Raw genomic sequence first — 15,532 nt, 5'->3', positions numbered from 1 at the left:
GATGAGGTTCCATTAGCCCCTGCTTGCCATGGGTGGAACAGTTAACAGTGGAAGTCTCACTGTGAATTCTTCTCTCCCTTATTACTTCTAGAACAGTCAGATGCTGGTCCTCACATGACCCCAGTCTCCCCAGGCAGGCAGGACCTTCCCATTCCTAGGAGCCAGGAGGCCTGTCCAACCCACAAAAGTAGTTTAAGGCATGAGCTCTTTCTTTTTCTTTTCTTTTTCTTTTATTTGGCATGACCTCTTTCTGCCTGAATCTGGGGAAGATGTAGTGGTTTACAGGTGTTGGGGACCATCCCTCAGTCTTCCCCACATAGGATAGTATAGTGGGTAAAGGCTTGGATTTTAGAGCCCAAATACCTGGGTACAATCCAAGCTCAACCCTTCACTAAAGTGTGGGACCTTAGGCAGTTCCTTCATCTGTAAAACCTTGGATGAGTGACCTTGGGGTGGGTATCTCTTGCTCGTCTGGAAAATGAATCTTTCTGGGATAGCACCTTTTTAGAAGACCTCAAAGTAAGAAACGACCCTATTATTACTGTGTCCTACACCCAGCTGTTCATCTGTTCACTCAGCATTAATTTAGTGCATACTCTGCTGTAGACTACATCTCCCAGTGCAGGGCCAATACAAGATCTTATCCTTTCCAAACTGCGCAAGTTTGACTGGCTTTTAATATAAACCTAACATTGGAGTGTACCACACATACAGAAAAACAAGGAGACCATGGGTGGTGACCCCGTGTAATGAGTTTCACAAATGAACATACATGTGGAATCAGAATCCAGGTTAAGAAACAACATTGTCAGCCAGGGCCCTAGAAGCTCTTAATTGTTTAATATCTCCAAAGTCAGACTGTCTTAAAAGCACTGATGGGTCAAAACTTAACTGGAAGTACTTTTTTTTGGTCTTTTTAAGTGATATATAGAATAATGGTGCATTTTATAATCAGTGATGACTCAGGATCAGCGACACCCAATAATAACAATAGTAACAACAGCAGAAACAGCATCTCACATTTATAAATGCCTACAAGGAGCCAGGAACTTTGCACACACCATCTACTTTCATTCTTGTCACAACCCCGTGAAGTAAGCATTTGTATCTTCATTTTAAAAACTGAAGAAACAGGCCCAGGGAGCTCAAGCAACTTCCCCATAGTCAACTCTTTTACCCCAGATCTGTGCTTGCTCTAGCCAATGCTCCTGGGGATTCAGAGGTTGTGTGATGTAAGGTCTTTTCCAGGACAAAACCTGCCCAAAGGGTTATGGAATTCTGGGTTTGGCGGGGGTAGAAGTGATATGACAGGCCCTTCCTAGACTCAGTGCTTGCCATGGGAACCCAACCAGGGTGGGGCAGGGAGTGGAGTAAAGGATGAAGAATAATGAAAAAATTAAAGGGAACCCAGGACTCCCTCCTTCTCCAGCTTCCATGGCTGCAGGGAAATTCTTAAGGGGCAAAGCCAGCTCCTACTCCTTATACCTCCACCCTCCTCTAACCCCTTAAGCTGCCCTTGGATGGTTCAGAAATTCTTGCACTGATCTTGCAGATGGAAGAAGTCTGCCTCCTTTGAATTCCCCCTCACCTTTATTTTCGTCCCTGCTCTCTTACTCCTCTGAAGTTATGAAACCTGAGATCTTGTATCCACCAGGTTTCAGAAATGGGAAGGGGTAGGCCCCTCTATTCTAGGCTTTGATGTACAAGAGTTTCCAATTACCCCCTTGGAAACAGCTTTGACACCAGGGACAGTTTTGAGTTGCGCCTTTTTCCCCCTCTGGAGAGCAAGTTCTAGAGGAGGAGGGTGACCCAGTGGGATCCAAGTTGGAAATAGGTTACATATTGTTGCCCCCATTGTATAGATGAGGAAACTGAGGCTCAGAGGTGAGGCATCTTGCCTGTGATCTAGAGCAGATCTATGTGATTATTAAATCTTTGCCTCGTTCATTGCCATTGGCCAGGACTTAGATTGCACTGGGAACTGGGCAGAATCAAATTTTAGCATTGTGTGGGACTTGTGTGCATGGAGAGTGGGAAGTCTGATCATTGAGTGCTCTCTTGATCTAATACTGTGTTGATCGCACTTCTTTTAATGAGTGTACAAATAACTCTCTCACCCATTAACCACATTCAGCCTCACACCAAGCTTTTTCCCACCTCAGGGCCTTTGCATTGGCTATTCCCTCTGCCTCGAAGGCCCTTCCCTCTAAATATTCACATGGTTGAATGCTTTCTCTCTAGATTCAGCATAACTGTCACCTCCTCCAAGTGTCTTTCCCTGAACTCTACATCTTACCATCACTTCCTCTCAGCACAATATAGCTCTTACCATGATCTGTAACTCTTTTTGTTTTTATTTAATTCCTTGTTTCTTGTCTATCTCCTGCCCTAGAATGTTGACCTCACAAGACCAAGAATTTTTGTTGTTTGTTTCCCATTGCTTTATCCCCAGCCCCCAAAGTAGTGCCTGGTAATAAATATCTGTGGAAAGAAGGAAGGGCAGAAGGAAACAAAGAAATACAGACTAAATGACCAAGGGAACAAATGAATAAATAAATATACATATGTATGGCTAAACAAATGAAATGGGAATAAAAGGAACTTTGGGGGAAAAGGACCCCAAATTCTCACATTTGGTAGGTAAAGAAACTGAGATTTAAAGAAACAAAAAGACAGTTATTTTATTTTTGTTTAAAAATCCTTGAATGAGTTGAACTGAGACATTTTATATAAAAAGGTCCCTGGCTATTGCTAGGGTGAGTGTGTGTGGGAGGAGGCCAGTCAGAGATAACAGCATTGGAGGGGTGGGTAGGAAAGAAAAGGGGCTTGGGGGCCAGGAGGGTGGCGAGGAGGGCTGCCAGGGGAGCCCAGCACAGAACAGCAGAGGTGGTGGTGATTCAGTCGTCCCATTCATCATCATCATCATCATCCCCGGCCTGGTCCTCCCCTTCGTCTGGAGGGAGAGAGAAAGAGTGGAACTCAGGATGGGTAGGAGGGTTCAAAAGCCCTGGAGAGAGGAGTTACTAGGGTCTAGGAGGTTAGGATTACTAAACCCTGGGGGCTGAGATCTCCCACTTGGAAGTTAGATCTGAGGTTTGTGTGTTAGATAAAGGGACCTCCTAAGAGGAGGGAGAGTTAGGGAGGGGCAAGACAGGGACTATAGCTGGGGTCTAGGTTCTAGTTGGAGTCGAGGTTAATATTATAAAAAATGTGTGGTTGGTTGGGATATTATTGTCACACAAAGGGTTACTGTTAACAGGCTTGTCACTCAATGGAGTGGATTTAAATATTAGCAAAGGTGGAGGAAGTTACAATGTTGTTTTTTCATAGTGCGTTAATGTTAACATTGTTGACACAGAATGGGGTTAGTGATGATATCATGGTCAAAAGAGGAGGTTTGTTATAATTCTGTCATATAATGGATTCCTATTGATCTGTGAACAGACTCCTGGGTTGATGTCAGTGTTATTGTCAAAGCTGAACTTTAATTATATTATTGTCACACAGTAGGTTGAGGCTAATACTCTCTCTTTCTCTGCTCTGCTCAGTCATGTCTGACTCTTTGCGACCCTTTGGACTGTAGCACACCAGGCTCCTCTGTCCATAAGACTTCCCAGGCAAGAATACTGGAGTGGGTTGCCATTTCCACCTCCAGGGGCTCCTCCTGAATCAGGGATCGAACCCGCGTGCCCTGCGTCTCCTGCATTGGCAGGCGGATTCTTTATCACTGAGCCACCTGGGAAGCCCTGAGGTTAATAGTATCCTCATATAATTCTCATATAATGACAATGTTGTTGACACATTAAGGGACTAACATTAACACTATTGTAAAAGATTGAATTAGTTATAATATTGTCACTTAATGAGTTAATCTTTTGACACATGACATTAGAGTTAATATTAGTGTCAAAGAAGGGGTTCTTTATAATACTATCATCACATAGAGGACTAATGTTAATACTATTGAACATATGGGGTTAATGTTAATATCATTGTCAAAGAGAGTTAATCATATTACTGTTACATAATGACAGTTAACACTGTCAAAAAAGAGACTGCTACAGATTCATGTTCATTCTCACATCAACAGATGGGACTAATTGCTGGTGGCTGTTGGGGGTGTTTTTAGGTCAACACTAGCTGGGAACCAGGGCCACAGGTCCTGGCAGGATGGGCTCTGAATGGCAGGCTCACAGGGAGGGTGCACTCTCACCAGAGGAATGGATGGCTTTGCTTCTCTTCTGCATCACGTGCATCAGGGCACCCACCAGCCCCTCTGAGCTCTGAGGTGGTGGCTGCAGCGCTGAGCTCTCTGGGGCCCCCGGGGTCTGCAGCAAGCAGGATCCAGCACAGAGGGCTCAGGGCCTGTGAGAGGAGCACTTCTCCCCACCCCTTCATCATTCTTTCTCCTCCCACATACTCTAGTCGCCTTGAAACTCACCTCTCCCCACCAACCTCCCAACCCTATCAGTGAACCCCCAAATCGTGGGACCCCCATCACTCTCAGCCCCAGCCCCCTACCATCCTCACTTCCACAGCACACCCCAGAGTCCCAGTTCCCCAATCCTCCATCACACTGGTTCTCACCTTGTTCAGCTGAATTCCCTGCCGGATTTGATCCAAAAGTGCCCCCCGACCCCCACCAGGGGCCGGGCCCCCCACAAGCCCCAGAGAAGGAGGGGGTGGGGGAGGGATTGGTCCATCCCCAGAGCTGGGTGGTGGCGGTGGTGGCGGTGGTGGTGGCGGAGGCATGGGCGGTCCACCCCCAGCTCCAGGGGGTGGAGGGGGCGGTGGCACAGAGCGTCCAGTGGCTGGAGGGGGTGGTGGCGGAGGGCCCCCTCGGCCCGGGGGTGGGGGTCCCCGGGGAGTTGGTGGGGGAGGAGCACCTCCCGAAGGTACAGGGGGCAGAGGGCCAGAGCGACCCTTGTTACTCCCCACAGTTGGGGGCCGGGGGGGCTGGTTCCCTCCTCGGGATGGCGGTGGGGGCGGTGGAAGTGGCTCTGAGGGGAAAGACAACACATAGCTATTATTATAGTTTCCTTCAGAGCCTCAGTTTTGCTCACTTGTAAAATGGGTACCCCAACCAACCAACTCCCAATTCAAGCAGTATAGGGGTTTCTATGAGGACTGAGAGCCTACAGGGTATCTCTTAGAAATCAGCTACCAGGGTTGGAGAAGAAGAGGTGGTCCAGAAAGTGGGGGTGGGGCTCACCCTGGCGCCTCATCTCCTTCCGCACAGCTTCCATCCCACCCTGGTTCTCAATGAAGTCATAGATAAATTTGGAGGTCTCAGCATCGGTGAGCTGTGCATCACTGATTCCCGCCCTTGAGAACAGGCTCCGCAGATCTGGGTCCAGGTTGTTCACCTTCCCAGGAGGAAAAAGGCCCCAGCAAGGGTCGGGGAATAAGGTGGGGAGGGGAGGGGCACAGATTATCATGGGGTCTACCCCAGAGAGGGATCTGAGAGGAGAGTGGGAAGGATGGGGTCTGGGGGGTAGAGCTGGAGCTGTGGACTATGGAAGGGTAGGCAGGAGTTGAGTGAAGTCCAGGGGACTCTGGAGTTACTCACGTCAAATCCATTCTGGGGGTCCCACCCCACGTGGCTGACGTGTCTGAGGGAGGTGAGGAGACCCCAGTGAAGCGCCATGGCTGTTTCTTCCCTCCCTTCCTAGTGAAGCTCTCTTGCCCTCCCCTGCCCAGAGGGACTCTCAGGAGCCAGAATTAATGAATGAGTCTTAAGTTAATGAATGAGTGAGAGTAGTAGTTATGGAACTAAAGAGGGTTCACAGTTTGTGGTGCCCATCCCTCTTTCCACCATCCATCCACCCATCTATTTGTCCACCTGGGTGTTCACATTCACCTGTCAGACCACTGATCTATATATATTTGTCTCCCCATTCATCTGTCCACACACATTTATTTACCCATTTGTCCACCAATCTGTCCTAACGCACACTTGTCCATCCACCCATCCATCTACCCATATGCCCATCTTTCCATTCATTCACTCACTTGACTTCCCATTCAATCACACACTTCTATGTAGCCACTGAATTGTCCTTCATCCACATATGTGGCAACCTGTCCATCCCCATCCACCTTGTATATGAACCCATTGGCCTGTATATCATTCTGTCCACATACTCATCCACTCACCCACCCATCTACCTACCCACTTCCCATTTACCATCCATTCATTCTCCAACCCAACCATTCATTCATTCATCCATCTATCTACCCATCCATCCATTCCAGCCTAACCAGGGAGGGACTAGGTTGAGTGTAATGCCTAGGGAGCAAAATTTAAAGAGGCACTCACTCTTGGAGTCATGGATTATAGTTGGGTGATGCGGTAGAGAGTGACTGCCTCTGTAAAATTTGCAATCTTGGTGCCTTTGGTATCTCTTCCTGGTCCTAGCTTTGCACTCCCCCTCTCACCCATCCACTCATTTGCCTACTCTCTCACCTACCCATCCATTTTTCCATCCTTTCATTCACTCAGCTCTCCTCCTATCCACCTGCTCTCTGCTCCCCCACCCCCAGGATCCATGGGCCCACTGGAGAGGTTCTCACTTGAATCCACTGGGTGCACCAATATCAGACTTGCTGATCTTTTTCTTCCCTGAGCGTTTCTTATCACTTGGGCCAGGCCCAGGTGCTGGGAGCGAACGGTATCGTGAATTCGTGATGTCTGGGTTCTGGATGTCCACTGTCACCAGCCCCAGAGACACTGGGCTGGCTGCTGGGCCTGTGGGGAAAATGGGTGACTGGGCCATTGACCCACTTACCTACTAACCAGAGCATGAGAGTTAGAGACAGGAAGACAGTTGGGAGAATCAGTGTGTTAGATGGTCATGGAAGGAGTGGGTGAGGGGTCCAAGTAGGTTTATGGAGAAGTGGGTGGGTGGGTCCTGCATACCATCTATACATTCACTGATTCATTAATTAATTTACTCACACTTAAGTATTGACTCATTTATTCACTGGCTCATTGACTAATTTGTTAAATTCATTCACTCATTCAATCATTGCTTTCTCCACTGATTGAAATTTTGTCACTTATCCATTTATTCACTATTGAATTCATTCCATCATTCATTCATTAATTTACTCAATCATCCATCTATCTATCTATCCACTCACCCACACACCCATTCACCTACATCTATACACCCACCTGTACATCTACATCCTTCCATCAATTCGTGCCCCCATTTAACCATTTGTCCACCACCAATCCATCCACCCACACATCTATCCACCTATTCATTCACCTATTTATCACTGCACCCACCCATCTACTCATTTATCTGCCCACGCCCCACCTGCGTGTCTATTCATTCTCCCACTCCTTCCATGACCATCTAACACACTGATTCTCCCAACCGCCTTCCTGTCTCTCTTATGCTCTGGTTGGTAGGTAAATGGGTCAATGGCCCAGTCACCCATTTTCCCCACAGGCCCAGCAGCCAGCCCGGTGTCTCTGGGGCTGGTGACACCTGCCCACCCAGAGACACAGGGAATATTCAGCACTCACCCCCTTGGTCTCCACCTGGGTGCGGGGGCAGGGGTGGGAGCCCTCCTCTTCTCTCTGGGAAGATGGAATGGATAGAGAACTATCACAACCCTGCCTCAGTTTTCTGCGCTAGCCCCTTATTACTCCTCCTTGCACTAGAGGACTCACCTTCACTGGCTGGCACTGGTGGAGGCGGGAGCTGGCGCCTGTCTGTGGAGAGACAGGAAATCAGAATCAGGAGAGGGGCTTTTCCAGCTCCCCACTCTTGCCCTCACTTCTGCTCAACCTCTTTCCCTTCCCCAAGGCCTTCTTACCCCCGCTTTGCCTCTGATTCCGTTTTTGTATCTTCTCCTGCACCAGGTTCCGGAAGGCCTGGGCCTCGCCCTCGTCTGCAAAGTTCAGCCCCGCTTGGCAGTCCTGCACATGCCTGGGGGGTCAGCTGCCTTCCAGACCTCCCCACACCTTTCCCCTCTCCTCCTTGCACCCCAACTGAGGCCCAGGGTTTAGGTGGTCACTTACATCTCCAGCAAAGGTGTGGAAAAAGGGGGTGGGAGCAGAGTAGACCAGCTGTGAGTACAGCTCCTGTTCCCACAGCAGCCGGCCAGCCTGGAGAGGGGGGAGCACACTGGCACCGAGGCACGCCCTGGGTGGAGGGCCTCTGTTTTCCAGATAGGGAGCATGGTATACAAATTTGGGGCCCCAAAATCTGATTTGGAGAATTCCAGCTCAGAACTGAGGAGTTGGGAATCTAGGAGTCAGATGTGGAGGATTAGGGTACAGTATGGGAGTCAGACCCTTCAGCGAGAAACTTGGATTTGGGGTCCAGATGTGGAATAAGGGGACTTGAATTTGAGGATTTGGGACTCTAGTTCTAGGAAACTGAGTCCATTCAGAGAATCTGTCCCAAATCCCCCCCTTATATGGGGACCTTCATTAGGTCAGGTAGGGTTCCAGTATTAGGAGTTGGGATTGAGATTTGAGGTTCAGAAATACAGACTTGGGAAGGCTTTTTGGAGGGGGTTGAGCCAATTTGAGATTTGGAGAGCAGAGTTATAAATTAGGAGTTTGGTCAAAATTTGATGACCCTGGGATCTTGATGCAGTTCTACTGGGTCTATCTTTATCAGTTTAATGAGATGAATTTGGGGTTTATGCTTGGAGGATTTAGGTTAAGGGTTTGTGAAATAGGTTTTTTACTTATGAGCTACCTCAATATTTAGGTGATTAGGAGTTTTCATATAGAAGTTCTGAGATCCAATGCTGTGGGCTTAAAAGGACAGATTTGGAGTTGAAGATTCAATGGCATACTTAGGTTTGGGATTTGTGGAACATATTTTTGACTTAGAAGCTAGGCAAAATTCTGGAGTTCAGGAGTACTGATGGGAGGTTTCTGAGACCTAAAATGTGGAGTTTTGAATAGACATGAGGTTCAGGTAAAAATATAGTGTGTGTGTGTGTGTGTGTGTGTGTGTGTGTGTGTATGGAGTTTGTGGAACAGATTAGATTTAGGGGGTATACTAATATTGGGGGTTACAGATCTTGACACAAAGACTCTGGGGTCAGTCATCACAGGCTTAGAAAGACAAACCAGAGGCTGGCATCTGGATAAAGTCTTTGGTTCTAGAGCTCAGGGGGTTCACTGATCTGTCTGAGGGCTCAGGGCTATGGACACAGATCTGGGTTTATGGGTTGAAAACTGGATTGTCTGTCCAGTGGTGGGGCGGGGATCACCTGAAGGCCATAAAGGCGGATGAAGTAAGACTTCTTGGGGTTATCCTTCACGAAGCACACAGCTCCACAGTGTCCCTTGGTCCAGTGCTCGGCTCCAGGGGGCAGCGCCAGGTACAGCTGAACAACCGCAGTGGCCAGCGTCTGAGAGGGGAGAGTAGGACTCGTTGGAATGCAGTCAGGGGCATCCAGAGGGTCTGGGAACCAGTCCTGGCCCTTTCTTGCCTGTGGCCATCATGGCTCCAAAGGAAGAGCCACAACCAGAGGGAAAGTGAATGAACATTGAGTTCTTCCTGGGATTGGTGAATGAGGGTAAGTGGATTCTGAGAGGAGATGATGGAGAGGAAGAGGAGGAGAAGGAGAGGAGGATGGGAAAGATGAGGAGAGAGGAAGGGGAGGAAAGGAGGAGAGGGAGAGGATGGGGAAGATGAAGAGGACGAAGAGGAGGAGGAGAAGAAGAGGAGAGGGAGACAAGGAGGGCCAGAAGGTCCCCAGCTCACCCAGCACTTTCGTCCGAGCATCTCAAAGAGTTGTTGGTTCTCATGGTCCTGGAGGAGGGTGGACGGGATGTTCTGCTGAACCCCTTGTCCTCCGCGGCCCCCAGGCCTGCCTCCTGAAGGGCCCCCACTCATGGTGCCTCCTGCCCTTGTCCTCTCCGGCTGGGCTCTGAGTGCAGGGTAAGAAGAGGAACTTCCGCAGTGAGTGGGGGAACAGGAAGTGCAAAAAAACCACAAGGGAAACAAGTCCTCTAGGGGCCCCTCGGTAGGCCTGGCCTCCTCCTTTAGACTGAGGCCCTCCTCCATTTGACTGGTTAGATCCATCTTTTGGACCAGCTTTTGTCCTCCTTTCTTACTCTCTGGGGCACATCTCCCTCTGACTTCTTGGACCCTCCTCCCTTTGGTTGGCTGGCAGTGAGGGATAGGCCACTGCAGCATTTCTGCAGTGCCACGGGGGGCAGTCATGGGCTGAGCGGCCTTCTTCCTCCCCAAAGCATCCAGTTACTCTGGGCCCAAGGTCCAAGGCTCTGGTGCTGAAGGGTTATTGCAGTACAGATTTTCCTTTAATTACATAGCAAGCACCTGGGACCCCACCTCTCTCCTGAGACCCCAACTCGCTCACACCTGGCTCAACTTCCCCATCCCTACCACACCATCGCATTTAGTTGCTGTTGCTTCTGAACTTTTGAAAGTGTGTAATCTTTGGGGTCTTGTCTTTTCCCCCACTCAATACTCTATGTTTTATTTACTTATTTAGGCTCTTTGTGATACACGGGCTTCTCTTGTTGCAGTGCAAGGGCTTCTCCTTGTGGTGTTTGGGATTCTCTTGTGATGCGAGCGCTTAGTTGCCCCTTGGCATGTCAGATCTGAGTTCCTCAACCAGGGATCAAACTCACATCTCCTGCATTGGAAGGCAGATTCGTAACCACTGGACCACCAGGGAAGTCCCTCAACATTCTATTTTTATCTAACTAATATTCATGTAGCACTGAACATGTGTGCCAGGCACTCTTCTGACCTCTTTGTAAATATTAACTCGTATAAACCCTCCTATTGGCCTGGGGGACACACACTATTTTTGCCATTTGATGGAGGGAAACTGAGGCCCAGAGTGGTTACATGATTTCCCCAGTAGCTCCAAGCTAGCATGCCAGTCAGGTTGGTCAGTGTGCACTTTTCATCAAGATGCTCCACCACCCGTTCTGTTACTAAGATTCATATTTGCCGGTAGCAGTAGTTGTTACTGCTATATAGCATTCTATTGTGTTACTATGCGTGTGTGTGCGCGTGCTAAGTCGCTTCAGTTGTGTCTAACTCTTTGTGACCCTTTGGACTGTAGCCTGCCAGGCTCCTCTGTCCAAGGGATTCTCCAGGCAAGAATACTGGAGTGGGTTGCCATGCCCTCCTCCAGGGGATCTTCCCAACTCCCCCAGGGATCAAACCAGCATCTCCTGTGTCTCCATTGCAGGAGACATTGCAGGCAGATTCTTTACCGCTGAGACACCAGGGAAGCCCACATTGTGTTACTAGACAATTTGTTTATTCGTATTCTCCTGTTAACAGATATCTGAGCTGTTTCTGTCTCTCGTGGTTGGCAGCAACGCTGCCTTATTTGCTCCTATACGCATCTCCAGTTCCAAATAGGCAAGCACACTCTCAGGAGGGGAATTGGGGCATTGTAGGGCTTGCATAGCTCGAACTTTGACAGACTGTTTCCCCAAGAGAATGGAAGCTCGGTCCGTACCCCTCCCTGGACCTATTTCCCATTTGGAGATGTGAAGTTTTCAGGTACACATACAGCAGCTTGAGGGGAGCTGAGCATATCTGGGGTGTGTCTGGCATTCCCATATACCTGAAGGGAAACAGCACATGTCAACTTGTGACCCACAGTCCTACCTGGAAACCTGTATGGCTCCCATGCCTGCGGTGCCAAGCTTCTCTCCTAAGCCAAGTGTCAAACCCACTTGTATTAGTTGCTCAGTCATGTCCAACTCTGTGACCCCATCCATGGACTGTGTAGCCCGCCAGGCTCCTCTGTCCATGGAATTCTCCAGGCAAGAATACTGGAGTGGGTAGCCATTCCCTTCTCCAGGGGATATTCCCGATCAGGGATCGAACCTGGGTCTCCTGCATTGCAGGTGGATTCTTTACTGTCTGAGCCACCAGGGAAGCACCATCGAAGCCACTTCTGTTGTGGCAATTTCTCTGCTCACCAACCGGCATATGGTGCTTCCAAGTCACCAGGCAGTTTCATACCTCCTGGTCTGGAGTCCCTTCCAGCCTGTTCACTAAGCACCTGTTTTTTCCTTAGAAAGTCACTGCATTCATTCATGTTGACATTGTTTGTTGAGCTCTCACTGTGTGCCAGGCACAAACCAGACACTCAATAAATGTTTCTTGAAGAAATGAGTGAGGGATTCATATCTAATTTGATTTAGTGTTTTCTGACATTTTTCTGAGTGCCCCATACTTACGTACTTATTTCACATGCACAGACAACCCCAGGCAGTGAGAGCTTCAGCTGTTTCCATTTTACTGATAGGGATGCGGTGGCCCAGAGTAGCTTAGCTAAGTTGCCCGAGATCACACAGCTTGTGAGAGTTGAAGCTGAGGCCAGTTTTGTGAGAAATGGTTCCTAAACTCTAAAATGCCACATGGGGCCTGGGATGAAATTCTGCTACTTCGGTCTTTTGTTTTCCTTCTTTCTCTGCTCTTAGATCTGTCCCCTTTAAGTCTATTTCAGGGGGTTTTAAACCTCTGCTACGTTTGCTGGTGATTTTGTAAATTAATATGTAAAAGATGTATATTTCATGTTCTTACTTCTAAGGAGCAGACAAGTTTAAAATTTGTATTTTTCTCCAATTAAAAAACTTAAGTAGATTTATTTTTATTATTTTTGTCCCTAATACAATGAGTTTCCTCAGCCTGGAATACAGTGATTCATTAATCATTTTATGATCATTTTAAATCTTATTCAGATTACTGAATTGCTCTGTTGGCCTGCATTAATAATTTGGAGCTGGTTTATTTTACTGTTATGTGTTCCCTTCGACACTTGCTTCTCTGCACTGGATGACAGTATTTGGTGAGGTGATGACCTCAAAGGTAATTTGCTCACCTGGGACTTCAAATAGATTAAAAAAAAAAAAACCAAAAACCCTAATCAAGCTTTTCCAGTTGTTCCCAGCAGGAAAGTGGATTGAATACTTACCACACAAGTCAGTCTACTGCAGCAGGGAGCAGACATTCTAACTTACTTCTCAGTAATCCAGTGAATACCCAGGAACCCCCAAGAAGCATGATAAGCCCAATGACTTGCACTCACCTGATGCTCTCCCATCGATCCCAAACTCTGCCAAGCTCCCAGGGATCACCATATGGAGAGATATTTCCTGTTTATATCTTGTGCATATTTTACTTTATTTTGAGGGGATATTGATTTTTTTAAGATTTTTTTTTAATGTGGACCATTTTAAGTCTTTTTGAATTTGTTACAATATTACCTGTTTTTTATGTTTTGTTTTTTTTTTGGCCAAGAGGCATGTGGGATCTTAGCTCCCTAACCAAGGATTGAACTTGCACCCCCTCCACTGGAAAGTGAAGTCTTAACCACTGAACTGCCAGGGAAATCTCAAGGCAGGGGGAGCGGGGGGGATCTGATATTGCTTAAAGATCCCCATTGCCATGCCTAAGTCCCGAGTAGGTAATAAGACACTGTCAGTGAAAAGACATGAGGGTTTTCTTCCACACCCTAGTCCTTCTTCTCCCCTTTCCTTCCTGCCCCTTGTGGTCCTCCCTACCCTTGACTGAGGGGTGTTTCCTGGGACTAACTTAAGGAAACAGCAGTTCCCAACCCTTGGATACAATGCACCCTTTCCATAAGAAACATTTTGGGAAGCCTCTTTTTACCACCCTAGAATGACATTCATGGATGTTACAAGTCTTGGTGGTGTGGGGCTGTCCCCCAGCATCTCAGGACCCTGCCTGTTCAATGCCAAAACATCACCATCATTGTGATAACCAAAGTCTGCCTACCAGGAATTCCCAAAACACACTCCTAGGGCAGGCAGGAACCAGACTCTTGTCTGTCTTGTTCATTGCCACATCCCCACCACCTAGCACAAGACCCTACATGCAGAAGCTCAATCAGTATCTGTTGAATAATCACTGTATGGTCTAGTTACCTATGATGTGACCTATTGCTCTCTTCTCACTGCCCTCCCTCCTCTCTTCACCTCCCTGCCTGGGGGGAGGGAAGAAAAACAGCTTCTAGTGTGCAAGAGCCAGACCCTCCCACAGAGATATCTACACTGTTCACTGATGCTACAGCCAAAGGGATGTTTTAGGAGAGGGGCTGATTTCTAGTCCTGGTTGGGGTTGATTGAGGACAGGGCATGCATAGAAAAGCAGAGATGCCTGTAGGGATAAGAACTGCTCAGTGCATAGAGCCAGATTCTCCAGGCTTACAACCTGGCTCTGGCACTTATCAGCTGTTTAAAGTCTGGTAACCTCTCAGTGCTTTAGTTCTCTCATCCATAAAGTGGATAACAATAGTAGTTAAGACTGTTGTGAAGATTTAAATGAGATAATTCATGTCAAGTGACGAGGACAGAGCTTAATATGTTATAATTATGCGTTGTTTTCATGAAATGGCTGAATAACTTGGATAAAGGCACTATCCTTCCTTCAGCCTAGCATTCTCCCCATTCCTGCTCCAATCCTCTTCTCACCCTCCTCCATTAGACATTCAAGTCCCACCACCATTGGTGGATATTTAGAGACCCAGAACATGGCCACCTTCTCTCTGCCCTTTCCCTACTTTTCCGTGCTGCAAAGTCCATCTCGGAGATCCATTGTGTGGGCCCAGTCACACTCTTCTAGGGCCCTAACCCATCAACCTCGGAGGTCCCACCCACCACGTTTCCTGCCCTACTCCTCTCACCTGCATGGGAAAACACGGTGCCATCCATCTCTCTCCTTCCCTTCTAGGTTTGCGCTACTCATCTCGGACCAGCCAGGCAGCCAAAGGTCCCCTCCTAGTCCCTACACTGATCACAGTCTCAGAATCACCACCAGCTCTCCCTAAATGGGTCCTTCCTAACCCCTACCCCGATCTGTGACCCCAACTGTCTATTTCCCGCTCAGTGACACCAGAAGGGTCCACAACCGAGTCTGTGTGAGACTCTTAAGAGAGTCCACCTTCTGATCAGTGGGTCCCAAGGGCCGCCCACACCTTGACAGTGTGAGCCCAGGAGGGGTTAGCGCTGCAGTCTGGAATGGACTACTGCGGGAAAGGGGAGGAATGCAAAATGGAGCAGTCCGTCCAGGATCGTACCACTGTGGAGAGGGTGGCCGTCTTGCAACATACCATTTTACTTGTGGGGGAGGGATATGATGGCTGCCTCGTTCCCTAATGGAGAGTGGAGTGTCGCAATCCTGCTAGTCCCAAGAGCTCCTGATTCTCACCCACTATGGGCGAGCCTCTCTCTGGGGTCTCACCCTCAGCCTCTCTCATATCAGCCATCTTAACTACTTTCACCCCCCGCTCCATTCCTTAATTTCGTAGCCGCTCGCAATGCACCGGAGCGGTAATTGGCCTACGGGTGGGGCGAGCAGGACGGCCACGGGCTTTGATTGGTCGATGACCGAATTTTCGTCCTTGCTATTCTTTGAAGCTGCACGGGTCAGAGAATAACATGGCCCCGCCTCCGGTCCCGCGCTCGGGGCTCCCATTGGTCATGGTTCGGGGACATGCGCAGTGGATGCCAGACCAGTGTGCCGAGCCGCTTAAG

At 48.5% G+C, this 15,532-nt stretch overlaps 1 protein-coding gene across 1 annotated transcript; it reads right to left on the bottom strand.

Moving 5' to 3' along the window:
* Positions 1 to 2,662: 2,662 nt before the first annotated feature.
* WAS (Wiskott-Aldrich syndrome) lies at positions 2,663 to 14,844 on the bottom strand. Its single transcript, XM_018044876.1, has 13 exons — positions 14,683 to 14,844; positions 9,744 to 9,909; positions 9,247 to 9,387; positions 8,036 to 8,122; positions 7,831 to 7,933; positions 7,685 to 7,726; positions 7,538 to 7,591; positions 6,574 to 6,748; positions 5,570 to 5,612; positions 5,213 to 5,366; positions 4,588 to 5,000; positions 4,214 to 4,328; positions 2,663 to 2,953 (listed from the first exon to the last, which is right to left on the bottom strand). Exons 1-13 carry the CDS (start codon positions 14,742 to 14,744, stop codon positions 2,898 to 2,900), a joined length of 1,611 nt encoding a protein of 536 aa, XP_017900365.1. The 5' UTR covers positions 14,745 to 14,844; the 3' UTR covers positions 2,663 to 2,897.
* Between the last annotated feature and the right edge of the window lie 688 nt (positions 14,845 to 15,532).

Source organism: Capra hircus, unplaced genomic scaffold (assembly GCF_001704415.2).
Source record: "Capra hircus breed San Clemente unplaced genomic scaffold, ASM170441v1, whole genome shotgun sequence".
In the NCBI taxonomy this organism is placed as follows: Eukaryota; Metazoa; Chordata; class Mammalia; order Artiodactyla; family Bovidae; genus Capra; species Capra hircus.
Note: the sequence above shows the minus strand (reverse complement) of the source record. Positions and strands in the feature narration are given on the sequence as shown.